The sequence below is a fragment of the Ranitomeya variabilis genome, chromosome 1 (assembly GCF_051348905.1).
Source record: "Ranitomeya variabilis isolate aRanVar5 chromosome 1, aRanVar5.hap1, whole genome shotgun sequence".
NCBI lineage: Eukaryota > Metazoa > Chordata > Amphibia > Anura > Dendrobatidae > Ranitomeya > Ranitomeya variabilis.
The window spans coordinates 487,963,115-487,990,859 of record NC_135232.1 but is presented as its reverse complement, the minus strand read 5'-3'; the positions used below and the strand labels follow the sequence as shown (position 1 = coordinate 487,990,859).

General features: G+C 48.3%; 1 protein-coding gene and 1 long non-coding RNA gene across 4 annotated transcripts; one reads left to right on the top strand and one right to left on the bottom strand.

Annotated features, from left to right (window-relative positions):
- Positions 1 to 435: 435 nt before the first annotated feature.
- Positions 436 to 21,550, bottom strand: CLTA (clathrin light chain A). Of its 3 annotated transcripts, XM_077251809.1 has the most exons (7): positions 21,160 to 21,505; positions 14,550 to 14,578; positions 12,148 to 12,265; positions 9,385 to 9,496; positions 8,978 to 9,031; positions 2,493 to 2,528; positions 436 to 904 (listed from the first exon to the last, which is right to left on the bottom strand). In XM_077251809.1, the coding sequence occupies exons 1-7, from the start codon at positions 21,332 to 21,334 to the stop codon at positions 733 to 735; spliced, it is 696 nt and encodes a 231-aa protein (XP_077107924.1). In that variant the 5' UTR covers positions 21,335 to 21,505; the 3' UTR covers positions 436 to 732. The 3 variants fall into 3 exon arrangements, with proteins under 3 accessions (XP_077107924.1, XP_077107930.1, XP_077107939.1); XM_077251815.1 differs by lacking the exon at positions 2,493 to 2,528 and having other exon boundaries at positions 21,160 to 21,504; XM_077251824.1 differs by lacking the exons at positions 2,493 to 2,528; positions 8,978 to 9,031 and having other exon boundaries at positions 21,160 to 21,550.
- On the top strand, positions 6,497 to 8,971 carry LOC143765310 (uncharacterized). The gene is made up of 3 exons (XR_013213362.1): positions 6,497 to 6,683; positions 7,890 to 8,008; positions 8,481 to 8,971. It is a non-coding gene; the product is annotated as an uncharacterized LOC143765310 (long non-coding RNA).
- Positions 21,551 to 27,745: the final 6,195 nt, after the last annotated feature.

The window sequence follows — 27,745 nt, the reverse complement described above, 5'->3', positions numbered from 1 at the left end:
GAAGGGGATTTTCCAAGATTAAAAAAAGCCTAAGGGAATGTCAAAATAACCATTACTTAAATCTCGAATCCCTTGTCACTTAAGCGGCACCCTCAAACACCAAGGGTGAGGATATGCCATCAGTCATCTGACTTCTGCAGCCAAATACTGTTCTCAGTCACGTAGCATACATTTTTCTATTTGGGGAGTAATTAGCTAAAATCAGAGAACTCGTATTAGTAATCAGCAGCTTATTGCAAATAGTTGAGGTCATCCATTTAATGAAAAGGAAGTCGATTAGTGTACTTGATTACGGTACTTTTCAATGGCTAACTGAAATATTTTGCTTTGACGCCATAGGGTTGAAGGCTTTGTGAGAATATATACTTTGTGTCATTGGCGATCCCGGCTATGGAGCCACTAATAGCGAACAAATCATACACCCAGACAAAAAGAAAGATTTGACCATATATAGACTTTTTAATATCACTAATACATTTCTGAACAAATCCAAAGACAATCTGTATTACACAGAGACCATGATCAGATGTGGGGTTTCCTCCAGAATGGAATGTCAATCCTACGTACAAAGGAGAAAAGGGAGCAATTACATACAATGATCGATATCAAATTCATAAAGGAGGTTTGGTCCCAAAAAGGAGGAAAAAGTAAAATGTAACCAATTTTTGCAAACAAAGCTTCTCTCGAGATTAAAATATTGGAAGTGTCATATTGTTTTGTCGGGATTTCTGCTCAGTGCACCAGTGGCGCTTGCTTGAGTGATATCAGGACTGAGCGCATACGCGAAACATCTTTTGCTTGCTTGCTAGACTTGGGGTTAAAGTCGCAAAGACGAGCCACCCTCTCCCATTCTGTTCCTGGGGAAGTTTCTTCAGCGTCGCTTACAAACGCTTCTTCGGCAGCCCTGAAAACCAGCAAATTCACCAATTAGAAAGATCTGAGATAAAATATTTATTTCCCCTCTGGTTACAAGGATTCAATTACACAGTTTCCCATTTCTTTAACTGCATCAAACCGAAATGCATTCAACATGGTTTCAAGATAGGAGACTGGGTCTTTACAGACTAGAGTGAGGTTACATTATATCATCAAGTATACAAATATGGAAACTAAAATTGAGAAAGAACAAATATAAGGGCGTAATACACAAGGTAGTAATTAATACAAATCCCAGCTAAGATTAAAATGAATCTGTCACTCCCACAACTAAATTTAAAAAAAACTTACACATTTAAATTGTGGACTAAGCCCCTACATAATATAAATAAAGTCTAGGTTTTCTTTAACTTCCTTCTGCACGAAATGAGCTTTATCCATTGTCAAATGAGGGTGCCCATTCCTGCCCCAGCAGTCTCCGTCCCTTGCAGTCTCACACTATGTAGATTGACTTGTTTGCCCAGAGTAAGCACTGCCTGAACTAAAGACTCGACCATGTGCGCACACCGACACTGACACTCCAAGTAGTAAGTGACACAAAAGACATTTTTCTTCCTTCCTTCCTGTCTGCTGCGCCCGCATTGCTCCGACAGACTGCTGCAGACGAGCGCACTGCGTCAGCCCAGAAAAGGTCCGATGTAACCACTCAGCTCCTGCAGCAGTGTTAGTGTGCAAACATGGTCAAGTCTACAGTTCATACAGTGGTCGCCCTGTGCAAGTGAACCTTGGGAGGTGACAAGGGATGGTAACTCATGAAAAGATGGGTCCATTGCCCTTCATTTGCAAAATTTATAAAGATCATTCTCTGCATAGGGCAGTCAGAAAAAACTAAATTTACAAATTGGACTTTTAGCTACAACCCCTATATTGACGAGCAGAGTAGTTAAAATTGACTTTTGGTGGGTGGGGGAAGACTCCCTTTAATGAAATATGGCTATACTACAACGGTCTGCTGTATGGATGTCAGTCCTTGCCATTACGGCCTCACTCAAAAGGTAATCCCTGCTTTACGGATACTCGGTAACATGTTAAAGCATTATTTCAGAAGCACATAAAACACTAACATGACAATACAACGAAAGCTACGGAGAAGCAGCCATAACATACAAAGCCTGGAAACCTAAGTAGTGAGTCAGACTACACCATCATACCTATATACATATCCAGCAGACAACATGGACTACTTTTAGCACCCAGACCATTTATGGCTCAGTCTAGACATGGCAGATAAATCGAATACTGTAGGGTAAGGGGAACCAAGTTCGGAATGCCACCAATGCCCCAAGGAGACTAAACGATGGTTGATAGTATCTCCATTCATCCTCTACAGTAACAGCCAACCCACTGGAGAGGAGAACACAAATGCAACACGTAGAGAAAGCAGGAAAGAAGGAAAAAAACAAAAACAAACTAAGAAGGAACCACAATGAGGATGAGCTTCCATGGCAGGGTGAACATACGTTGGGTATACACCACTGCAGACAGAGCACTACGACACTAGCACTAACCATGGGACGGACATGTTAAAAGGGGCAGCGAGAAGATTTTTACTTAACTGTTCTAGGCTGTAGCAAGGATGGTTTATGTTTGTGCTTATAGGTGAAGAGAAGAAATAAAAACAAGAACAAAGTTTAAGTCAGATATAGAAGATGAAAATGAACGTAATGTTGCTGACAAGCAGGACATGCACCATGACAGCTGGCAAATTCACTATATCTTCAATGGCAATTAGAAAATGTACACTAGTAATCATAGTCAACGAGGAGAGGGAAGATCTAGGAGAACTAAATAGGCGGCTAATGAGGAGAGCGCATGTTTCTGCAGTAGAGCACAACAATTAGTGTATGATGCAGCTGAACACCCACACACAACAGAAGAATACATGGGGGATGCAGGCATTGTGAGGAGCCTGGAGCAAAGCTCACTTCTATCTGAAAGAGGATTGTAGGGGTTGCAGAAAATATCCTGCGTGCACTAGATACGGTGACAAGGCAGGGTTACACAGCTCGCCCACGAACCTCTTATGGGTGCCGTTTTGTATATCATTGAAACCAAGATATTGATCAAAATGACTAATACACAAAAATATGACTAAAACATCTAATCTGAACTGTGGAAACTGGAAAATATGAGTAAATGTTACAACAAAAAGAAAAACCACACGGCTAAAGAGCACACTGCATCCATGCATTTAGCCATATGTATGGTATATGCCGGGAAATGCCACCGGTAAGTAGGCATACCATTTATTCACTGTATACTATGCCCCCGGGTCGGTCCGCAAGCAGCTGTTCAGGGCCGCCAGGGGACCAGCACTGTACCTCTGATTGTGATTGATGCCAGCCCGGCCACATGACAGATGCTAACATGCTCACTGTACGCTGTGTGGGCTGCGATTGCTGAAGAAAAGGCATACAGCACAGCAAACCCGGAGCCCAGCATGAGGTAATGATCTTGTCGGGGCATGAGGGTTAGTGAGGGGGCAGCAGGATGCGGACCACCTCCTGACAACTCCAGACAGGATTGTATATTGACTGGTTGGTGGCCGATCTGCTGGGGCTCAGTGGGAGTAATTGCAGGAGTCAGCTTTGATGCAGAGCAGGTTGTGCTGTCAGTGCCAGATCGGCCCCAGCGTCACCTCGTCTACAGGAAAAGTTCAGTCTGGTGCAATAAATCACACGGACCCAGCAGAGCTAAAATTATCCATATTGAGTATACAGATTAGTATGACAGAGCTGGGCAAAGTGCGGTGGCACAACTAGACAGCCGTAGGGCTGAAACAAAGGCCCTGGCCCGCCATCCATCTTCCATCCAAATCCTCGGGATGAAGACAGCAGGGAGTACTGTCAACGTGTGAGCCAGCAGACATGGTGACGTCACTTCATCGTGTCTGCTGTGTGGAGTCTGTGCACAGGAGAATTGAGCAGAGCACCGCAGTAACGGGAGCAAGGTAAGGATTAATAGATATCATTTTTATATACTATGTGGGGGCTCATTTTGTATTCAGGGGGACCATTTCAGGGCTCATACTGTATATTGAAGGTTCATATTGTAAGGTTGTGTGTGCTCAACAAACTGTATACTGGGCGCTATGTGGGTGCGCACATTATACGGTGAGCCATGTGGTGGCTCATACTGTATATAGAGGGCCTATGTTGGTTCTCACTGTATATACTCGTAGAAGGCTATGTGGGGTCCCAATCTGTATGTAGGGACACTGGGCTTTTACAGTATATAGAGGGCTGTGTGTGGGCTCATACAGCAAATTGGGGATGTCAGCATACTTAATTCTGCTCAATATTAAGTGATATTAATATCAACATATTACAATATAAAATTATATTTAAAACAGAATTAAATTTCAGCCTATTGGTTTGACCTCCACAACAGTCACTGTCATGTGACCTCTTGAGAAAATTAGTTGTCTTTGGCTGCTAGCCAGAGCCCTGTGAACCTACTCCTACCTTCCAGCATCTCTGGCTCTTTTGCTTTGTAGTAGTGATGAACAAACGTGTATGGATAAGGTCTTATCAGAAAATGCTCGTGTGCTAACCAAGTGTGTTTGGAGTGCTTGAGTAATGTGTTAGAGTCCGTGCGCCAGCATGTGTTGTGGTTGAACAAGTATGTCTGAATAAAATATATTCATTGATAGCCATCTAGTAGACCTGTGCTTCTATGTAACGACATTTACTACAGGGGTTTTTTTGTTTGTTTTTTTTAGCATTGCAGAGAAGTACAGCGTACCTTGCTTTACTACATCTTTAAAAAACTTATATCTGGATTAAATACATTTTGTTTACGCATTACTACGTTCTACACCTGACCACTGCAAACGCTCATCTGAACTGGTCTGAATGCTGTCAATTCTTTCCATGGGCAACACTCAGATAGGTAATATGGTCATATTCATATAGTCTATGAAGCAGCCAGAAGTAAACATGCTAATGGGGTTGTCTGATCTTGGGCTACAAGTCTGCAGTCACTATGTGACTGTTTACTTGTGAATCCTCACATTGTGTGTACTGCACGCCATGGGGATTCTTCTGTAACTACAAGCATGTTACGCACAAGGTTGCAGAACCACGGTGCCACGGTCCGGGAGAAGAGGATGGAGGGGTATAATTAAGTGCACACCTGGTTCTTCACTAGAGCCCCTGATGGTGTGGTTAGACAGGAACCCAGATGGGCACCAAGTGTTAATCCAGGACAGATCCCGGAGCCATAGCAACTGACTCCCAAGGCAACAAGGAAGCTGGATCGGCCAGGAAATGTTTAGCAGGAGGCATGCGGCTGGTAGACCGATGTGGAATCAGGCACAAGGATTGGAACAGGAACACGGGTCCAGACTGGGTCAGGTACATGGGATGGACAAGATCAGATTTAGAGACTATGAACCCTACAACTAGGTATCAGGAAACTCACAGGTACCAACGTTGTTAAGGCCCCTCCCAGTTGGGGAAGGTGCCTTAAATAGCTAATGTCTCTCATGGCTGGGAACATTTTTTTCAGAAGCATATGCGTGCCCTTTTAAGAAGCAGGAAGCGCACACGCCCCAAGCATTCTCCCAGGAGACACGTGCGCAGGCCATGGGAGGAGACAGATGATGAAGACCGAAGAAGTGTGGCAAGGTGAGTGAGCACGCCGGAGCTGTTCCAACACGTTATTTGCATGCATGCAGTCACTTGCCGACTACATTTGCACAGCCTCTGTCAATGCAAGTGTATTGAGTTAGGCCAGAAACCGTCTAGTTGGCATGTGGCTGGGAGTATAAAAAAAAAAATCAAATACTTGCAGTCGCATGACTGCAGACTTAGCTCTACACCAGAAAACACCTTTAAAAATTGGCAGCTACTCATGGGCCACTGCTGTGTGCTTGCCCCCAGGCTAAGATTTGACAGCTAGCCCCTGCTGGTGGTCCAGGGATTGACATTACACAGAACTGATAATAGCATCTACTCAGCAGCCAAAAGGAAGGAGGGGGTGAGAAGCTAACTGCAGTATAGAAATTATGGGCTGGAAATAGATAGCATATCAGGATTTAACCCCTCTCGGAATATAGCTACTGTGTACTCAGCCAGGCACTAGTGGTTAAGCTCTATGGAAACCAGTATGCAAGACAGACGCGCTCTCATTGCATTAAAGGTTTGGGCCGAAGTCCAAAGTGATTTCCTCCTAAATCCCCATCTCTTTAGTTCCATAATCTAAACTATTTTCTAATAAACTCAAGTTAAATATTCCCCAACAACTACTCCCCCCCCCCCCCCCCCGAATCACCTTTATGACGACACTTCATTTCAAAAATCCAGTGCATGCTGGGATACCATAAAGAAGCATCATCTGGGCACAGGCTGCAACAGCCTGTGCCCCCTACCTGAAGCGAAGTGTTATCAGTGATGCTCGTTTGAGGAGCTGGGCTAGTCTCACTATGCATAAGAGGCTGCACTCTTGCCAACGTAGATCAGCAGTAACAAGCTGGCAACAGAGCACGATGTCACAATACCCGATGTTCAGAGACAAGTGACGTCACTTGCAGGGGCAGCTTTATTCTCTGTATGCTGGTTATTCTGATAACGCGCTCTGTTTTCAACCCATATCTGCTTATCTGAGCCGGCAACAGGTCAGTGCTTATATAGCACAGGGACTAGCCCAGCCCTTGAAACAAATGTCGTTTCAGAGGTGGCAGACTTTATGGCAGTGACCACAGCCTCTGCACCCTAATGACGCTCCATTGGAGTTTGCCAACATTCGTAAGTAAAGAGTCATCAAAATAGTAAGAGTATATGTGTATTGGGGGAAAAAAAAAAAAAATGCAGTCTAGTTACGGAACGGTAGGGAATTTGCAACTCAATTGATTATTTAGTGCCATATTCTAGATAAATTATCCTCCTAAATTCCTATTACCTTGGACCACCCCTTTTAAGCAAATCAGTTAATGGGGTAATCAAGTTTTTTGTTTTTTTTTTTTAAAGCAAGATGTAGTTTTCATTGGCATCATTGTGTGGTATGTAGGACTCAATTTGTTTGCATTTTTTTTAATTCCATTTCCCTAAAAGTATATAGTATGGGGTATGAATCCTACTTAAAGATTCTCTTTATGTTCTGAATCTTTGGGATCAGTCATCCATCCCAGCGGTGTGGCTTCCATTATGAACACAATTACATTAGGCTCTGTACACACCATGCCTTTGTCACATTCGGAGTTAGAAGGGCACATAATAAAGCTGCATGGGAAAAGGAACCCTGTCTCCATACACAAAGCAGTGAAATAAGCCATCATTAAATACTTCACTATATATTTAATCACATACATGAAACAGCCAGAAACACTGCTCTCCAGCTAATTCTCAGTTTTATCCCGTGTATCCAAGTCTGAACTGAATGTATCCATTGTAAAACACAACACAGGAACACAGACTTCCAGCGAACATTTAATAAGCAGATGACAAAATGCGGTGAAATATATACTTGTTACTTGGCTTCAATAAATAAAACAGACAATAGAATTCTAGGGAAAAAAAAAAAAGGAAAAATACATAAAAAAGTAAAGAATTACCCTAACATACAATGTGGCACCCATTCTGACATTATGCCATTGTATCCACCCGATTTCTTATTACGCATCCATTTAGAGTTTAGAAACAAAAAGCGCATGTAAAGAGTGAAGTAAAAAAAGCCCAACGTATCATATGATATGAGCACATAGGGTACTTTGTCATTTCTATACACAAGCCAGTGTAATTAACATATGTGGTTGCAAATATTAATTTGGGGAGTGGGGGATGTGTTGCGGCGGGTAGTGGTTGGAATTTAAAATAGTTTAGAGACTGAAGAATAATATTAGGGCTTAGCATAGCATCCTCTATAAAAAGCAGGTAGGGGCCATTGACAATATCCATGTTAAGTTACTGAAATACTAAATAAATCCGGTTTAGTAATCTACATTTCCATTTCAGAGAAATCCATTGTCCAGGTGGAAGAGGATTTGCCCTACAACTACAGCTCTCTGACCACTTTCCCCACCGACAGGTCACTCAGTGAACTGCTCCCCTGCGAGCGCTGGCATTCTTGAGAGGTAGAGTATACACAGATCAATAGTCCAGTTCTTGCAACGTATTCAGGACCAGAAGGCACATGGGTGAGATCTCAGGCGGGGAAGCAAGTTGGAGAGAAGAATGACCGGTTAGTCAGTGGAGGGTGAGGAGGGAGGCCGGAGAGCTATAAGTGCTGGGCTAAGCCCCTTCCATTTGTGGCTCATTAGCATAAGCAGTGCACAATTATATTTCTTCTGAAATGAAAACCAGCATTTTTAAAAACACAAATTTATTTAGCACTACAGTGGAAAATAATTTCAGAGAACAAAAATGTGAACCAGGTTGCCTTCTAGACCTCCACAGACTAGATTAAAAGTGGCCAAACATGCCATTTTTGGCAGGGCAGATTGACCATCTGACTTGTACGGGGACATCCTGACGCCCCTCCCTACGGATTAAGGGAGAGAAAGCTAGACCAGTTGGAATTTCAACGGCCAAACGTTTTGTTTTCAGGCGAGACAAGCTGCCGCCAGAGGACTATGGCATCTGATTTGTCCTATCTTCCCACTGAAGACAAGTGAACACACGGCAAGCTAAGTGCTCGTGTATGGAGAGGTGCAGGGGCCACCAGGAGAGCACACGGTCAGCTGAACAGTTCTCTCATGTGTATGGTCAGTTTTCAGAGTAAAAACTAACTCGAGGTACTCACATCACAGCAGTTCTCCCTACTAACGTGGTCCTTTGTTCTCTTCCTTGTAATAGTAGAACCTCCCCCAGTAGTCACCCAGGAGGAGGACGTACCACAGCTAATTTTTAGGCACTATTTTAGGACCCCTCGGGCAGCCTGCGTCTTACAATAAAATAATTTGTTTAAACCAGTTTTATAGCTATATCTACAAATCTAAAACTAAGTTCTCCTCATTTTTCTCACCTAACAGAAAAGCACAAACATATTAAGCACAAAAAAAGATAATTTAGTGAGCGTAGAATTAGTAATTTTTGCAACATACACATAACCAATCAAGTCAGCGAAGGGTTGTTTGTAGAAAGCTTCATCTGCCACCCTACAGACAGCAAGAAGTCCAAAGAGAAGGCAAGCAGGCAAAGAAGAAAAAAAAGAGGAGAGAGCATTGAGAAGTGGAGAACATCAGACAGTGTTAAATAAGCATGGAAAATAAGAGATTTAGTAACATCATGCATGAAAAGAGACCACCACTACAGCAAAAAATGGCAAACAGTCAATTAAAAAGGTCATGTGTGATGGAGTTTTGGTTTTCACAAAAGATAATTTTTCTCGCCAACACTTAAAGAACTGCCAACAGGTAAACAAGTACAACTTAATCCTGTGCCCAATCATGGGTACAATATTAGTGTTTTCTTAGTGTACAAAAATGAAATTCTAATTATTAGGAATTACCGATTATTCGCCTTGGTTTTCAGTAACAATTCATCCTGCCTGGCATACCATTCGTCCAACTCCTTTGCAGCCTTCTCCTTCCATTCAGACTCTTGCTTTTTAGAGTTAGCATCTGTGTAAAAGACAGAAACCGTTCAAATCGAGAGGACAAAGTGCAGGATACATTGATTTGCAGGTCACACCATATATTATATTCTGTGAGGGAAAAAAGGTTCTCAGTATTACACCAAATACCGTTTATTTCATTTTTGAGGACATAAATCTTAGAATACAGATCAGCAGAGGTCCCCCAAAAGCAGCTGATGAAAGGGGCACTGTTAACGAGAGCAGAGTTCCTGTCAGGATGGGGTTCTGAAGCAAATTCCAGGAGCAGATCATGAGAGGTTCTCGGAAAAGATTGTGCTTCTCTTATATCCAAAACAAGACACAGATTCATAGACGAACCTGTGACAGAACCCGAATTGTTGGCCAGGCACAGCTTCTCCATCCTACAGTGCAGCAGAGAACTATTAAACTCTATGAGGTGAAAGTGCCGGACAACCAGTTAACACACGGCGCTCACCGGAGCACTGCAATTCATTAAGGGGAACCTGTCACCAGGAAAATGCAGTCTAATCTGCAGGCACCATATTAGAGAGAAGAGGGAGCAGAGTATATAGTTATACAGTTTTGTGAGAAAAGATTCAGTGTAACCCGTGTTTTAATCATATCATCATCTGCTCATTCTGGGATTATCGGCCCAGTGGGCGGTCCTATCTGTGACTGACAGCTACCTCTGCACACACACTTATACAAAGAAAGCAGTCAGTCAATGATGGGACCGAAGATCTAAAAAAGACCAAGAGGATTATATGATTGAAACATGGGTTACACTGAATCTTCTCTCACACAACCGTCTATTAATCAATTCTGCTCTATAACATGGTACCTGCAAGTTCATGCTGACAGGTTCCCTTCAAGTTAACCCCTTGGTGGCATCGCTGAAAGGCAACTGCGAACATTGATTCTTTAAAGAATAGACTCCCATACGTATTCCTCAGTATGAGGGGTGAAATCAACCTGTTTGATGTAATTCTGTCTTGAACAGGGCTCCAAATTCAGTCACTGAATGAAGTTTAAGTAGAGAAATGCCCCATACACAAAAGTATCCAAAAAAAACTAACAAAAAAAGAAAAAACGTAGCCGATTATGGCAGATCCAACTTTTTAGCCCAATTTGTTTTACTTTACTAGATGGTGACGAGCCCACAGCTGACCACTAAACATCGTAAAACATCTGGCTACAGAGATGTTCACAGTTTGCCTGGAATTTATATTAGAAGGGGAGGAAAGACCGCTGACGGTCAGCCGGACTGACCATGGAGTGGGTAGATATGGTTAATAGAGTTGGTACAATCCATTCGCAGGACTCAGTCCATTGGTCACGTCAGTAATCTCTGGATGTTGAACGGTAGCCCTGCGAACAGTCTTCCACCCGAGTACTTTCCCAGGTCATCTAGAATCAGCCAGCCTGGCATCACATCACAATGACAACATTGCGCCAAGTTAAACAAAAGGAGCTGCAATAGATGGCTGTGTAAGCAGGTGGCAGGATGCAGTGACCGACAGGAGGCAGACCAAGGGTTAACAGGTTTTAATAAACAGGGTCTTACTCCACGCAGGGAGATTAGGGAGTTAAACAAGGATAACAATGGTACAATGAACATAAGAGAGTCCAAGAATAAGAATGATGGCTCTGGCAACAACAGTTCCTGTGACCAAGTTAAGTCAGAAGCTCCGCACAGACTAATAGCGCCGACAAAGGCTGGCGTGGTGTCTTTACTAATGGGGTTCAGCAAACAACAATACCATGTCTTCTGGTGACAGTGGTCGGTCTCCGGTACCTTCCACTGCCCCTAGTCCATTTACTGTAGTGGCTACCCAACGGTGAGGGCCACAATCCTGCACGAGCCCAGCGCGGCTCTGCTAACATACGCAGGCGAAGTCAGGTCATGAGTCTCTGGAAAGACATTCAATAGTACAGTTGGGGTGTAAATAAACGGTCACGCTCCCGGTCTCTTTCAGGCGGCACGAGCTCGGTACGGCTTTATAACGGTCACCGGGCATCATCTCTCTGGTCCCCGCTGTTGACAGGGGGGGGGGTGTTTCCACAGCAGTCGCTGGTCTGTGTGGCTCTGATGCTCTCCAGACGGAGCACCCGGCTTGGCTCTGCGGGCACGGCTCTGCAGGCGACGGGGCTCCTCCTATACGACCCGTTGTCACGCCGATACTCTCTGATAAGGGTAGCACCGTTCTGCGCGCTGCTCCCTACGCTGCCCTCCTCAATGCTCTGAGCCGGCGCCTGACTGACTTCGCGCGCTTCTTCCTTTTATGTCTCTGTCGCCGCGCGCCCTTTTCTGGCTCCACCCACCCTCCTGGGTTCAAGGGTTGGTCCGGCTCCCTCAGGCTTCCCCCTGGCAGGCTCTGTTAAGCCTTCCCCGGAAACAGAGGATGCAGCCCCTTTAGTTCCGGACCCTGTGTGTACCCGCTGCCTCGTCGACCCCCTTACAGCTGTAAGAGCTCCCACTAATTACTTCTGTGCCCGATAGACCAGGTCAGGCCAATTGATTCTCACCAACTCCAGTGGTTACTAAACGTCCCTCCCTTCCTGATCTGTGCTGTAGATAGGACCATCATCAGTAACCCTAATTGTTATTATTCTGAACGGAAGCAGATGCTAGATGAGAGAGCAGAATTTGGCAAAATTAAAGCAATGGTATCTCACCAAGCACTTCTAAACGACTCCTTTGTTCCTCCCTCCATTTGCGGATGCTCTCTGGCTCTGCTTGTAGACGGTCGGCATGGGAAATTGCCGAATAGCTGTCTGTTGGGCCATTAGACTCCTGATCAAACAGTAAATAATATATCACTATGTATACTGTCTCAGAATAAAGAAACTATAGCAGTCATACCACAGTGGTAGAGCTGCTGTCATAAAAAGCAATCGAACAACATTAAACACTATGCACTGTACAGATGCTTTGTGTTGCGCCAAGTAAAAGATTTGGCAAGTGTTAATATGGTAATAAGAAATAAGAAGGCGGCAAGAGTGAGAAACACTAAATATCTACAGGCATTCGCTAAGTGCAAAAAAAAAAGAATAATAATAATGGAAACTGAGAAGCGTTCGTGCTGAAAAAAAAAAAATAAAAAAAATAAATAAAATGATTCTATATCCTAACAAAATGTATCACAGATATATGGAGCAAAGTCCTGCAAGTGTGTAAATTAGAATAATATTTAAAAAAAAAGCCACCAGACAGATCTCTTATGTTAAGTTGTTTCTATGATAAATTAGTTTTTTGAAGAAGCAAATTTTCTGAACAAATTAGCCCATTTAGACTACTGTGGGTTTTTTGGTGAAAATGCAATAAAAACTCATAAAAAAAAAATTCCCAGCTAGTAGAGATGAGCGAGGAATTCAACTGAAATGGAGTTCTGCTCGAATTTTACAAAAATCCACATTCAACACTGGTCACCATTTTTCTGAACCATGAAGGGCCATTACATTACTTTTATTATGCTCTGGGGTCCTAGGAGCATAAGAAGAGGCATTAACCGGAGTAACATTTAGGCCATGTGCACACGCTGCGGATTCCATTGCGGAATTTTCTGCAGCGGATTTGATAAATCCGCAGTGCAAAACTGCTGCGGTTTTTACTGCAGATTTATCGCGGTTTCTACTGCGGTTTCCTCTGCGGGTTTTCACCTGCAGTTTTCTATTGAAGCAGGTGTAAACCCGCAGCGGAATCCACACAAAGAATTGACATGCTGCGGAATATAAACCGCTGCGTTTCCGTGCGTTTTTTTCCGCAGCATGTGCACTGCGGATTTCATTTCCCATAGGTTTACATTGTACTGTAAAATCATGGGAAACCGCTGCGGTTCCGCAGCAAAATCCGCAGCGTGTGCACATACCCTTAGGCTATGTTCCTACGCAGCATTTTGTTTGCTTTTTGTTTTTCTGCAGCCCAAACCGCATGCATGAAGCAAGTTCTGCAGTATTTTCTGGGTGCGGATTATTTGTGGGCCTCTCTAAAGTACATGTTTAATAAAGTTAGTTTTATGCGCCCAAAAAAAAAAGCAATTTTTTTTCATTCATTGCTTTCCATGGGTTAAAATACTTCGAACACTGAAAGAATGGCATGCTCTGAATTTAGAAAGTGTTGCCATGAACACAAATTCAAAATGATCATTTGTTTCTTCTCTTTTGGTAAGCCTTGCTTAAAAAAAAAAAAAAAAAAAAAAAAAAAAAAAGGCAGGAGATTTATATAAATCCTATCCACTATGCCTTTTGTACATGAAAATACACAGCAGAAAAAGGGAAAAAAAAAAAAAAATAATAATTGTAGAGGGTTGTATGTCACAATTATTTAAGGGGCTGTTCAGCTGGATAAAATGGGATTTTAGGGGTGTTTAAAATTAAAATGAACACATCTTGATTGCGTACTTTTATTGTCAAGGTTCAACCCATGACCCACTGGCAGCGCCAGACCTGGCAGCTCTACTTTTGTGTGTTGCCATGTGCTGCATGGGGCAGGCAGACTGGCTCAGGTCAATTGCCAAGCCAGCCCCCTTCTTTGTCTATGTGTCATACATCAAAGGAGGTTGGCTTAACTATTAAAATGAGCCTGTAAGCCTGCCTCCCCTCATACATCACCAACATAAAATAAAAGCTCTCTCTTCAAAAGCAAAGGCCAAGTATAGCTGTGGGGACATTGGCTGTAATAGTGAATGGTTAGAATTACGTTGGATCCATTTAAAAGGCAGCATGGTGGCTCAGTGGTTAGCACTGCAGCCTTGCAGCACTGGGGTCCTAGGTTTAAATCCCACCAAGGACAACATCTGTAAGGAATCTGTATGTTCTCCCCGTGTTTGCGTGGGTTTCCTCTGGGCACTCCGGTTTCCTCCCACATTCCAAAGACATACTGATAGGGAATGTAGATTGTAAGCCCCCGAAGGGGACAGTGATAAGTCAATTTAAAGTGCGGTGAGGGGGACAAAAACAAAAGTGCACTGATCTCGTGCCATGTCTGAACAGTGAATTTGAATATTATATTATTATTATTTATTCTATCATACTAAATACACACATGGGAAGAAAAGCCTTCAACATGGTCATATTACCTGGTAGAAGTCGCCATTCAATACACCATCTGAATGATAAACGAGGAGAATAAAAAAAAGCGATTAATACATTTGAGGGCAATAATGCAATCTATACTAGCAGAGAGCTGTGCCGCCTGTATAATGTGCTCATCCTTCCTGCACCGACTCCAGGGCACAAAGCCAACTTACGTATAGGCCAGAAATGATGGGATTATTCTAAAGACTACATTATGCTCACACACACCATAACACTCATAGCAAATCTCAACCAAATCCCCGGACATTGCCCTCCATAACTTTTTTTTTTTTTTTTGGGGGGGGCTCTAAAACCACATACTGCAATCTAAGGTGCAGAACTAAAGAAATGTGAAATGTGAGAGTTACAAGGATAGTTACTATTTGATCACACCAAGGGCCAATGCATGAACCAGCCATTACAGACTCCGAAAATAAGTGGCAATCCACTGCGTAACTAGACACAGCAGAAGCTGGGAAGTTTTCAGTCATCATTAAACCATAAGTCAGGTACTGGAAGTAAAGGGAACACTTGGCTTCTGGGAGTGTCCTAGTCCACGGAGAGGGCGGGAAGACGGGAGAAGTTAGATCCCGGACTACTGACCTTCAGCCTCCTCTTCGCACACTGCAATCAGTAATATTTCATTAAATGTGGAAAATTAAATGTGGAAAATTAAGGCAAGTTGAGACAGTACAGAGTAAGGGGCAAAGCAAAGAAGTGGTCTGCTGGGGAAGAAACAGATGCCAGGACTTGGACCATGTGCTGCATCAGCTCTTTACAATGACCATTTGATCTGCTATCCTGAGGAATTTCCTCCCTTTCGACCTGCGCAGCAAAACACAGTTCCTGTAAAGCCTGGGAACGCCATAGAGAGCAGAACACGAGGGGTCCCTCAGAGAGTAGGGTCACAACTTCCCTCCATCCCAGAGACACAGTCCGATTATGCTGATCAGAGTGGGAGCCGATTTGGCAAAAAATAAATAAAATAACGGAACCCCATCATTAACATAGGAATCTATATAAATATGGATGCTAAGAACGTACACAGATGAAAACCATCCCTAGCTTTTGGCAGGAAAATTGGACGATTTCTCACACGCTGTCTGACCCTGGCCTAAAAGGACATGTTTTTTGGCATCTGTAACGCCAGTTTTGTGCCATTTCTTTCTGCCATAACTAGCGTCAATGTGGAGGCACCAATAGCGTCATCTTATTTCCACCTTTTTCCTATACAGACATCAGCATTTTTCATGAATGGCAACGTAAACCACAGTGACAATAACCAAACCGTGCGTGGATGACTAGTAGTTCATCGCTCCATACACTGGAAGTATGGCCGGCCTTATACACGTATACATACAAGGGTGGGTTCACACCAGCAGATTTTCAGTCTGAGTGATGCACGTGGGGAGAAGAGGAAAAAAAATAAAAATAAAAATAAATAAATAAATGGACAGCACTCCGATCCAAATTATGAGGCAGTGCTGATGAGTTTTTTTTCTTCAAGCACCGAATCTGCACAATAGATTACATTCTATTGTTACAGATACAACACAATTCTTTAACACTGGAAACGGTATTTAGCCTTAGTTTTCTGGATGAAGTGGGGACAGTTGCCTGTCTGAACAGAGCCTAAGGGCGACAGCTCAGGGAGGAGCGGCACATTTTCATCACTTGCATCAGCACTTTCTCGGCAGATTTCCTTTCCTATGTAAAACCAGGATGATGCACAGGAAACACAGGAAAGTGAATAACCTCATGTACAGCACATGGATCACATTAATGCTGACCGTGCGCAGAACTTACCGGGAAATTGCCTTATTTCTGGTGTGTGTATATATATATATATACATAATCCTCTTAGAACATCACCCAGCGTAACATCCAGTAATCTGCAGCGATGGCAACTAGGGGGTTAATTTACAGGCTAATCCAAGTAGAACAGGCAGAGCACTGAATTATTAACTGCCGGTACTGGAAGTCACAGACACGGCCAGCGTGTGCCACGACACTGCTCTACCAGTACCTGCTACGCACTAGGTAGCTCACATACTATTGCCCGAGCCACATGAAAACCACCAGTTACACTAGAGCTACAAGCCACCGATGTACAGAATGGCTACAGTATGCAGGAGGGTAGCGAGCCAGACCACCCACATGGAGGCAGTTAAGATCTCTCTTATGCACTACTGAACATTGCAGCACAAAGAAGGAAAAGTCATAGAATTATGGAAATCACAGGATGGAGAGACATGTTGCTGAATTAATCGATGTTTTTTCGAAAACTTTTCCATTTGTTTTACATCATTTGTCTATCAGTAACTTGCACTTACACGCCCTGGCTGCCATCAGTGAGGTCATTAGTGATTGTCTGAGGAATGTACTGCCATACTGAAAGCCCCTCAGCAATTCATCAAGATCCACTGCTGGCAGCTCCATCTGCAACAGCCAGCCAAGGACATCCAAGCAGTGCTCAATGGGAGACAGGTATGGAGATGCTGCAGGCCACGGAGGATGCTCACAATAGCAGGAGCAACATGCAGTCTGATTTTATGTTGAAAAAGGGATCCTGGGGCACAGACGTCTGTACTACTGGATCCTCGACTAATTCATTCAGAAATGCAAGTGAAATTGGACATCACATACTAAGCCTCAGGCTATGTGCCCACGTTGCAGATTACCTGCGGTTTTTGTGCAGATTCCACCTGCGATTTTACACCTATTCCTATTGAGGAACAGGTGTAAAACGCTGCGGAATCCGCATAAAGAACTGACATGCTGCGGAAAATACAAAGCCACGTTTCCACGCGTTTTTTCGACAGCATGTGCACTGCGGATTTTGTTTTCCATACGTTTACATGGTACTGTACAACGCATGGAAAACAGCTGCGGATCCGCAGCAATATCCGCAAAGTGTGCACATAGCCTAAAAGTGCATGCACACGGTCAATAAAAGATGCAGGTTGGATGCGGTGTACTTGTGCAGCATCCAAATGTTACAGCATAGTGGATGGGATTTCAAAAAAGCCCATGTCCGCTAACACCCACAGCTCACCCGCGGAGACGGACATACGGCACATCTCTCCAGACCACAGCATGTCCATTGCAGAGACGCTCAGTCTCCGCAAGAGAAACGTCACTCAGACTGTATTGGACGCAGCGAATCTGCACGGTTCAGTGATCACATGCGGAATCACCTGCATTCAATACCCAGCAGCACTTTGGATGCAGCGAACATGTGCTGGGTACAAAGCGCTGCCAGTTCTGGATGATGGGCACTTAGCCTTAGGCGTACACCGTCACAAGGAGTTTCCTTAACATTGTGCTACGAATCACATGTCCATTGATCTCACACCATTGCTTTTAAAGGCCATCATGGTGCAGAGCAAGATGCAGTGAAGGTTATCTTGGATGCGAGAGCCAGAGATTTGTCTGGAGACCAAGCAGAATAAACGTACCACCATGGCCTGCAGCATCTCTGGACTTGCCTCCCCATATCACATCTAGGACAGCAAATTGAACAAGACACTGCCGGCAGAGGATCTTGAGGATTTTCGTGCAGTGTGACAGCCATTAATCAACCTACTCAAATTGAGAAGGTTTTGATTCCCCCCATTTTGTCATCATTTATATATCACGTCTATCCACCTTGTGATTTCCCCGACTGCATTACTGGCTCTTCTTCTTGGCTAGAATGACAAAACCTTCTGGAAATAACAATACCGTGCACGTCAACTCTTGTGTCGTCCTGCGAATCTACAGCTAATGGCGGAGACGATTAGACAGAAAGACTGATGGAAAGTCTGCCCCCTCTCCCCGGGGTCACCATATCCCCACCGCTCAGCCGCCCCCTCTCCCCGAGTCCTGCCTGGGGCCACCGCATCTCCACCGCCCCATCTCCCCGAGTCCTGCCTGGGGCCACCACATCCCCACTGCTCAGCCATTCCCTCTGCCCGAGTGCTGCCTGGTGCCACCACATCTCCACCGCCCCCTCTCCCTGAGTCCTGCCTGGTACCACCACATCCCCACTGCTCAGCTGCCCCCTCTCCCCGAGTCCTGCCTGGTGCCACTGCATCCCCACCGCTCAGACGCCCCCTCTCCCCGAGTCCTGCCTGGTGCCACTACACCTCCACCGCTCAGCCACCACCTCTCCCCGAGTCCTGCCTGGTGCCACCACATCTCCACCGCTCAGCCGCCCCCACTCCCCAAGTCCTGCCTGGTGCCACCACATCCCCACCGCTCAGCCGCCCCCTCTCCCCAAGTCCTGCATGGCCACCACACCTCCACCGCTCAGCCGCCCCTCTCCTCGAGTCCTGCCTGGGGCCACATCTCCACCGCCCCCTCTCCCCGAGTCCTGCCTGGGGCCACCACATCCCACTGCTCAGCCATCCCCTCTGCCTGAGTCCTGCCTGGTGCCACCACATCTCCAACGCTCAGCCGCCCCCTCTCCCCGAGTCCTGCCTGGTGCCACCACATCCCCACCGCTCAGCGGCCCCCTCTCCCCAAGTTCTGCATGGCCACCACACCTCCACCGCTCAGCCGCCCCCTCTCCTCGAGTCCTGCCTGGGGCCACATCTCCACCGCCCCCTCTCCCCGAGTCCTGCCTGGGGCCACCACATCCCCACCGCTCAGCCGCCCCCTCTCCCCGAGTCCTGCCTGGTGCCACTACATCCCCACCGCTCAGCCGCCCCCTCTCCCCAAGTCCCGCATGGCCACCACAACTCCACCGCTCAGCCACCCCCTCTCCCCGAGTCCTGCCTGGGGCCACCACATCTCCACCGCCCCCTCTCCCCGAGTCCTGCCTGGTGCCACTACATCCCCACCGCTCAGCCGCCCCCTCTCCCCAAGTCCTGCATGGCTACCACACCTCCACCGCTCAGCCACCCCCTCTCCCCGAGTCCTGCCTGGGGCCACCACATCTCCACCGCCCCCTCTCCCCGAGTCCTGCCTGGTGCCACCACATCCCCACCGCTCAGCCGCCCCCTCTCCCCAAGTCCTGCATGGCCACCACACCTCCACCGCTCAGCCGCCCCTCTCCTCGAGTCCTGCCTGGGGCCACATCTCCACCGCCCCCTCTCCCCGAGTCCTGCCTGGGGCCACCACATCCCACCGCTCAGCCATCCCCTCTGCCTGAGTCCTGCCTGGTGCCACCACATCTCCAACGCTCAGCCGCCCCCTCTCCCCGAGTCCTGCCTGGTGCCACCACATCCCCACCGCTCAGCTGCCCCCTCTCCCCAAGTCCTGCATGGCCACCACACCTCCACCGCTCAGCCGCCCCCTCTCCCAGAGTCCTGCCTGGGGCCACATCTCCACCGCCCCCTCTCCCCGAGTCCTGCCTGGGGCCACCACATCCCCACCACTCAGCCATCCCCTCTGTCCGAGTCCTGCCTGAGGCCACATCTCCACCGCTAAGCCGCCCCCTCTCCACGAGACCTGCCTGTGGCCACCACATCCCCACCGCCCCCTCTCCCCAAGTCCTGCCTGGTGCCACCACATCCCCACCGCTCAGCTGCCCCCTCTCCCCAAGTCCTGCTTTGTGCCACCACATCCCCACCGCTCAGCCGCCCCCTCTCCCCAAGTCCTGCATGGCCACCACACCTCCACCGCTCAGCCGCCCCCTCTCCCAGAGTCCTGCCTGGGGCCACATCTCCACCGCCCCTTCTCCCCGAGCCCTGCCTGGGGCCACCACATCCCCACCGCCCCCCCCCCCCCCCCCAAGTCCTGCCTGGTGCCACCACATCCCCACCGCTCAGCCGCCCCCTCTCCCCGAGTCCTGCCTGGGGCCACCACATCTCCACCGCTCAGCCACCCACTCTCCCCAAGTCCTGCCTGGGGCCACCCCCTCCGGTCCGAGTCCTGCATGTGGCCACCACATCTCCACCGCTAAGCTGCCCCCTCTCCCCGAGTCCTGCCTGGGGCTACCACATCTCCACAGCTCAGCCGCCCCCTCTCCCCGAGTCCTGCCTGGGGCCACCACATCTCCACCGCCCCCTCTCCCCGAGTCCTGCCTGGGGCCACCACATCTCCACCGCTCAGCCGCCCCCTCTCCCCGAGTCCGGCCTGGTGCCACCATATCCCCACCGCTCAGCCGCCCCCCTCTCCCCAAGACCTGCCTGGGGCCACCACATCTCCACCGCTCAGCCACCCACTCTCCCCAAGTCCTGCCTGGGGCCACCCCCTCTGCCCGAGTCCTGCCTGTGGCCACCACATCTCCACCGCTCAGCCGCCCCCTCTCCCCGAGTCCTGCCTGGTGCCACCACATCCACACAGCTCAGCCGCCCCCTCTCGCCGAGTCCTGCCTGGGGCCACCACATCTCCACCGCCCCCTCTCCCCGAGTCCTGCCTGGTGCCACCACATCTCCACCGCTCAGCCGCCCCCTCTCCCCGAGTCCTGCCTGGGGCCACCATATCCCCACCGCTCAGCCGCCCCCTCTCCCCGAGTCCTGCCTGGGGCCACCACACCTCCACCGCTCAGCCGCCCCCTCTCCCCGAGTCCTGCCTGGGGCCACCACATCTCCAACGCTCACACTTGCTGTCCCCTCTCCCCGGGTCCTACCTGGATCCATCCTATCCCCACCCACACACTTGCTGCCTCATCACCAGCCTCCTCACCTGCTGCCCCGTCCAGCATGGCGCCTGGCACGTCCCCGCCGTCCAGGATACTGAAGCCTTCATCATTCTCGATGCCCGCGATCTCGCTCTCCTGCTGTGCCAGGAACGCGGCGGCCGGGTCCTCCTCGGCGGACACTCCGTTACCAACAGAACCGAAAGCATCAAACTCAGACATAACAGCAAATCAGAGGAAGAGGTGACGTGTGATCAGGCGATCCGGGCAGTAATGCTGCTTGTTATTTCCGGCAGATCGCTCCCGATCACAGTCCTGCCACCGGCGATCACAGAGGATAATCGCGGAAGTGACGTGTGCCAGGAACAGGCGGCACCCGGGCTGCCGCGGCAGAGAGCTGTTCTTATGGGCGGGCAGTGAGCGGTGTGGAGAGCTTGTCATCTGCTGACAGCCGCTCCGCCTTCCGCCCTGCATCTCTCCGGTGCGTCCAAGGCTTCCAGCTGAGTCCCGGGATTCTCACTAATAAACCCCGGATACGTTATAGAGATGCAGTGTGAACAGAGCCCTACAGCAAACGAGGGAACACTACTTGTACATGTGGTCTCTGTAGAATCGATATATTGTTACACTACACAATGTGGCCATACACTAAAATTCTATAGTGACAGGCCCCCGTGCCCCGACAGCAGTAAGAATAGTCACGAGTAGTGTTGAGCGATACCTTCCAATATTGAAAAGTATCGGTATCAGATTGGATCGGCCGATATTCCAAAAAAATATCAGATATCGCCGATACCCGATCCCAATGCAAGTCAATGGGACGAAAATATCGGAATTAAACCCTTTCTTTCCTTGTAGGTTCATTCTACATGAAGGAAAACAACTAAGAATAATGTAGGATGTATTGGGGGAGGTGGCGGAGACATTAAAGGCACAGAGGTTTAGCCCAATCAGATAGAATAGCAGGAATTATTTATTTTTTTTAAGACGTTCGGAGTACAAAGATATTGACTATGTTAAGATTTTTTATATTTTGTCAGATATTGATGTTTCACTAATTCCATGCTCTTCACCTTTTTTAATTGTCCAACACTTTCTTCTTCATCATCCTCAGCAGCAGCATCTTTTACATCAACTTCTTCACCTTATTGATCTTCTTCACCTTCTTCCTATTATTCTTTTTTGTTACATTCTTCATATTCTTTTTATTAAACTATTATTCTTCATATTCTACTTCTTCATCATATTCTTATTTGTGACAGGCATTCCTGTCGTTGTTATCTATAAAAGTTTGAAGATTACACCTTCCATTCTGCCTGTCACAATTGAGTTACAACAGGATTTGTCCGCGTTCAGTTTGGCCTGCAGCAGCAGGCTTTTTCCAGGGGCACCACAAGGAGGAACGGACTCACCCCCATACACTGCTTAGTATTCTTCTGCTTATAATTTAGATAATATCTTTTGCTCTGATTTTTAGTCTTATGCTTAATGTTCTTCTGTTCTTTGTTCTGCAGCTTCTTGTTCTTCTGCTTCTCAGTCTTCAGGGTCGTCGTCTCCAGGGTCCTCATCTCTAGGGTCACCGTCTCCGGGGTCGTCGTCGTATTCGGGGTGATCTTCAGGGTCGTCGTCTCCAGGGTCGTTGTCTCAGGGGTTGTCGTCTCTGGGGTCGTCGTCGTCTTAGGGGTGGTCTTCAGGGTCGTCGTCTTTAGGGTCTTGAACTTGGAAATGTAGCAGAAGGTACAAGAAGGCTGAGGAAATGCGGAGAACCAGCTGACAGTACTGGAACCCGGATGGCTACCTGAAGGTCCAAGAGCCAATGGAACTACCGAGGACCAGCTGACGGTACTGGAACCCGGTTACTAAGCAGGAGGTACCCGTGCCAGAAAGCACTACCAAGGACCACCTGACGTTGGTGGAACTCGGATACCCAGTAGGAGGCACCTAAGCCAAAGGCTCTGCCCGGAACCAGTTGACTGTACTGGAACCAGGATGGAGAGCAGAAGGTACAAGAGCCAAAGACACTGCCAAGAACCAGCTGACGGTACTGGAACCCGGATGGGTAGCCAAAGGTACAAGAGCCAATGGAACTACCGAGGACCAGCTGACGTTACTGGAACCCGGTTACTAAGCAGGAGGTACCCGTGCCAGAAAGCACTACCAAGGACCACCTGACGTTGGTGGAACTCAGATACCCAGAAGGAGGCACCTAAGCCAAAGGCTCTGCCCAGAACCAGCTGACGGTACTGGAACCAGGATGGAGAGCAGAAGGTACAAGAGCAAAAGACACTGTTGAGAACCAGCTGATGGTACTGGAACCCGGATGGGTAGCAGAAGGTACAAGAGCCAATGGAACAACCTAGGACCAGCTAACGCTACTGGAACCCGGTTACTAAGCAGGAGGTACCCGTGCCAGAAAGCACTACCAAGGACCACCTGACGTTGGTGGAACTCGGATACCCAGAAGGAGGCACCTAAGCCAAAGGCTCTGCCCGGAACCAGCTGACGGTACTGGAACCAGGGGGACCTATTCAAGATTGTTTTTCTAAGAACCAGGTAATGATGCTGGAACTCAGATAGGCAGCAGAAGGTCCACAGTTAAAACAAAAGTTGCTAGGCCGCGAGCCGGCCGTAGTTACCGAAAATCCACAGTCCTACAGGGGGAGCTTGTCCTATTGGCACTACAGAACCAGCCTTGATTTCCAGTTCCCGCAGCCCACATAGGAAGCACCTAAACTGCAGGCACCATAGAGTCGGCTAACCCGACCGCAACACGACAGGACAATGTATTGGAGGCAAACTGACCTTGACACTACCCGGAAACAGCTGGCGTGCTGGAACCGGGCTGGGCAGGAGGGAGTACCTGTGCCAAAGACACTTCTGAGCAGCAACTGGCGGTGTTGGAGCCCAGGGAATAAAGGAGAAGCAGAGTGTAGGCTGAGGCCTAATTGGAGCAAGTTGAAAGGGAACCTATAACCCCCCCAGGCGTTAGCAACTAGAAGAGCCACCTTGTGCAGCAGTAATGCTGCACAAGGAAAAGGTGGCTCTTTTAATTAAGCTCCTTGCACATGCTGAACGAAACACTTAGAAAATTAGGCCGCTCATACCGTGAAACCGTCCCGGAGGCAGGACTTTCCTTCTTAATGAGACGCAGCACAGCTGTCATTCATACCCCCTTAGCGCCGGGCGCAGCCATTTGAGCGTTGTTTGTTTGTGTACCGGAGTCTGCGCTGTTATGTTATCCCTTGGCCATGCGCAGTTAGCGCTGCCCGTTTTCTGACCTCATTTGATGTCAGCCTGACTGCGCCTGTGCGGTCGCGCTGCCCGAGATCAGGCCCCGCGGCGTCTTCTGATTTATTCACACTGCGGGGCTGGGATTCATGGCCTTGCGCAGTGCATATCTTAGCCTCTCTAACTCATCTCCTTCCGCCTTCTTCAGAGTGTGCGGCGTCAGCTGATCCCTAATCACATGCCACGGCCGTGACGCCGCACAGTCTGAAGAAGGCAGAAGGAAATGAGTGAGAGGCGAAGATATGCACTGGGCATGCCCATGAATCCCAGCCCCCGCAGTGTCTTCTGATTTATTCACACTGCGGGGCTGGGATTCATGGCCTTGCGCAGTGCATATCTTAGCCTCTCTAACTTCTCTCCTTCCGCCTTCTTCAGAGTGAGCGGCGTCAGCTGATCCCTAATCACATGCCACGGCCGTGACGCCGCACAGTCTGAAGAAGGCGGAAGGAGATGAGTGAGAGGCGAAGATATGCACTGGGCATGCCCATGAATCCCAGCCCCGCAGTCTAAATAAATAAGACACTGCGGGGGGTGATCTCGGGCAGGGCGGCCGCACAGGCGCAGCCAGCCAGACACCAAATGATGTCAGAAGACGGGCAGCGCTAACTGCGCATGCCCAAGGTTGAACATAACAGCGCAGGCTCCGGGACCGATTCAAACAACGCTGAGGAGGCGGCGAACGGCGCCAAGGGGGTAGGAATGACGGCTGTGCTGCGTCTCATTAAGAAGGAAAGTCCCACCTCCGGGACGGTTTGAAGGTACGAGGGGACACATTTTATAAGTGTTAACTTCAGCGTGTGCAAGGAGAAAAACTTAAATAGCCATCTTGCCCAAATGCAGCATTAGTGCTGCACAAGGTGGCTCTTCTAGTTACAAATGCCTGGGGGGGGCAGGTTCCCTTTAATTTCTGTTGTGTCAGCATAGAGGTCGCAGGACACATTGCCGGATACACAGCTGGGGATCAGCTGACGTTACTGAAACCCAGTAACACGGCAGCAAGTGTTGACTGTGCAAACGGCACTTCCGGGCAGCAACTGGCGGTGTTGGAGCCCAGGGACAGCAGGAGGAGCAGACTAGAGTGATTGCCGCACACACAGCAGGGGAGCAGCTGGCGTTACTGAACCCCACTAACACTGGAGCTTGTGTTTTTCTCTGTGCAGACAGCACTTCCGGGCAGCAACTGGCGGTGTTGAAGCCCAGGGATTACAGAAAAAACAGTGTAGGCCGAAGCATAATTGGAGCAAGTTTAATTTCTGAAGTTGTGTGAGTTTGGAGGGAGCAGGAGCAATTGCCACACACACACCAGGGGAGCAGCTGGCGTTACTGAACCCCACTAACACTGGAGCTTGTGTTTTTCTCTGTGCAGACAGCACTTCCGGGCAGCAACTGGCGGTGTTGAAGCCCAGGGATTACAGAAAAAAAGATTGTAGGCCGAAGCCTAATTGGAGCAAGTTTAATTTCTGAAGTTGTGTGAGTTTGGAGGGAGCAGGAGCAATTGCCGCACACACAGCAGGGGAGCAGCTGGCGTTACTGAACCCCGCTAACACTGGAGCTTGTGTTTTTCTCTGTGCAGACAGTACTTCCGGGCAGCAACTGGCGGTGTTGAAGCCCAGGGATTACAGAAAAAAAGAGTGTAGGCCGAAGCCTAATTGGAGAAAGTTTAATTTCTGAAGTTGTGTGAGTTTGGAGGGAGCAGGAGCAATTGCCGCACACACAGCAGGGGAGCAGCTGGCATTACTGAACCCCACTAACACTGGAGCTTGTGTTTTTCTCTGTGCAGACAGCACTTCCGGGCAGCAAATGGCGGTGTTGAAGCCCAGGGATTACAGAAAAAAAGAGTGTAGGCCGAAGCCAAATTGGAGCAAGTTTAATTTCTGAAGTTGTGTGAGTTTGGAGGGAGCAGGAGCAATTGCCGCACACACAGCAGGGGAGCAGCTGGCGTTACTGAACCCCACTAACACTGGAGCTTGTGTTTTTCTCTGTGCAGACAGCACTTCCGGGCAGCAACTGGCGGTATTGGAGCCCAGGGACAGCAGGTGGAGCAGAGTGTAGGCCGAGGCCTGCACTCGAGGCAGTTTAATATCTGTTGTAGTGTCTGCGTGGCGGTCGCAGGACACATTGCCGGATACACAGCTGGGGATCAGCTGACGTTACTGAAACCCAATAACACGGCAGCAAGTGTTGACTGTGCAAACGGCACTTCTGGGCAGCAACTGGCTGTATTGGAGCCCAGGAACGGCAGGAGGAGCAGAGTGTAGGCCGAGGCCTACTTGAAGGCAGCTGAAAGGGAACCTTTAACCCCCCCAGGCGTTTGTAACTGAAAGAGCCACATGTGCAGCACTAATAGCAAGGGAAAGGTGGCTATTTTAATTATGCTCCTTGCAAACGCAGAACTAAACTCTTTTAAAATGTGTCCCCTCATACCGTGAAACCGTCCCGGAGGTGGGACTTTCCTTTGTAATGAGACGCAGCACAGCCGTCATTCCTACCCCCTTGGCGCCGTGTGCCGCCTCGTCAGCGTTGCTTGAAACTGTCCCGGAGCCTGCGCTGTTATGTTAAACCTTGGTCATGCGCAGTTAGCGCTGCCCGTCTTCTGACATCATTTTGTGTCAGGCTGACTGCCCCTGTGCGGCCGCACTGCCCGAGATCCCGCCTCGTAGTGTCTTCTGATTTAATCACACTGCAGGACTGGGATTCATGGCCATGCACAGTGCATATCTTCGCCTCTCACTCATCTCCTTCCGGCTTCTTCAGACTGTGCGTCGTCACGGCCGTGGCATTCGATTACGGATCAGCTGACGGCACACAGCTTGAAGAAGGCGGAGGGAGATGAGTGAGAGCCTGAGGTGAAGATAAGCACTGCGCAAGGCCATGAATCCCAGCCCCGCAGTGTGAATAAATCAGAAGACACTGCGAGGCGGGATATCGGGCAGCGCGGCCGCACAGGCGAAGTCAGACTGACATCAAATGATGTCAGAAGGCGTGCATCCGTAACTGCGCATGGCCAAGGTTTAAGGCTACGTTCACATTTGCGTTGCGTCGGGCGCAGGTTCGGCGACGCATAGCGGCGCATGCGTCATGCGCCCCTATATTTAACATGGGGGCGCATGGACATGCGTTGTCTTGCGTTTTGTGACGCATGCGTCTTTTTTTGGCGCAAGCGTCAGGGCGCACAGGACGCTGCATGATGCATTTTTTTGCGGTGAAAATCATGCCAAAATTGGACGCATGCGTCACAAAAAACTGTGTTTTGCATGCGTTTTGCATGCGTTGTGCGTTGCGTCGCCAACGCTGCACCGCACAACGCAAATGTGAACGTAGCCTAACATAACAGCGCTGGCTACG

What these genes read in the sequence shown, in the direction of transcription:
- CLTA (XM_077251809.1), bottom strand. Translation starts at nt 21,334, where the DNA reads ATGTCTGAGTTTGATGCTTTCGGTTCTGTTGGTAACGGAGTGTCCGCC. An exon ending in CATGCTGGACGGGGCAGCAG is followed by an intron (nt 14,579 to 21,159) that starts GTGAGGAGGCTG and finishes TTTATCATTCAG; the next exon opens with ATGGTGTATTGAATGGCGAC. An exon ending in TGAATGGCGACTTCTACCAG is followed by an intron (nt 12,266 to 14,549) that starts GTAATATGACCA and finishes CTGTTTGATCAG; the next exon opens with GAGTCTAATGGCCCAACAGA.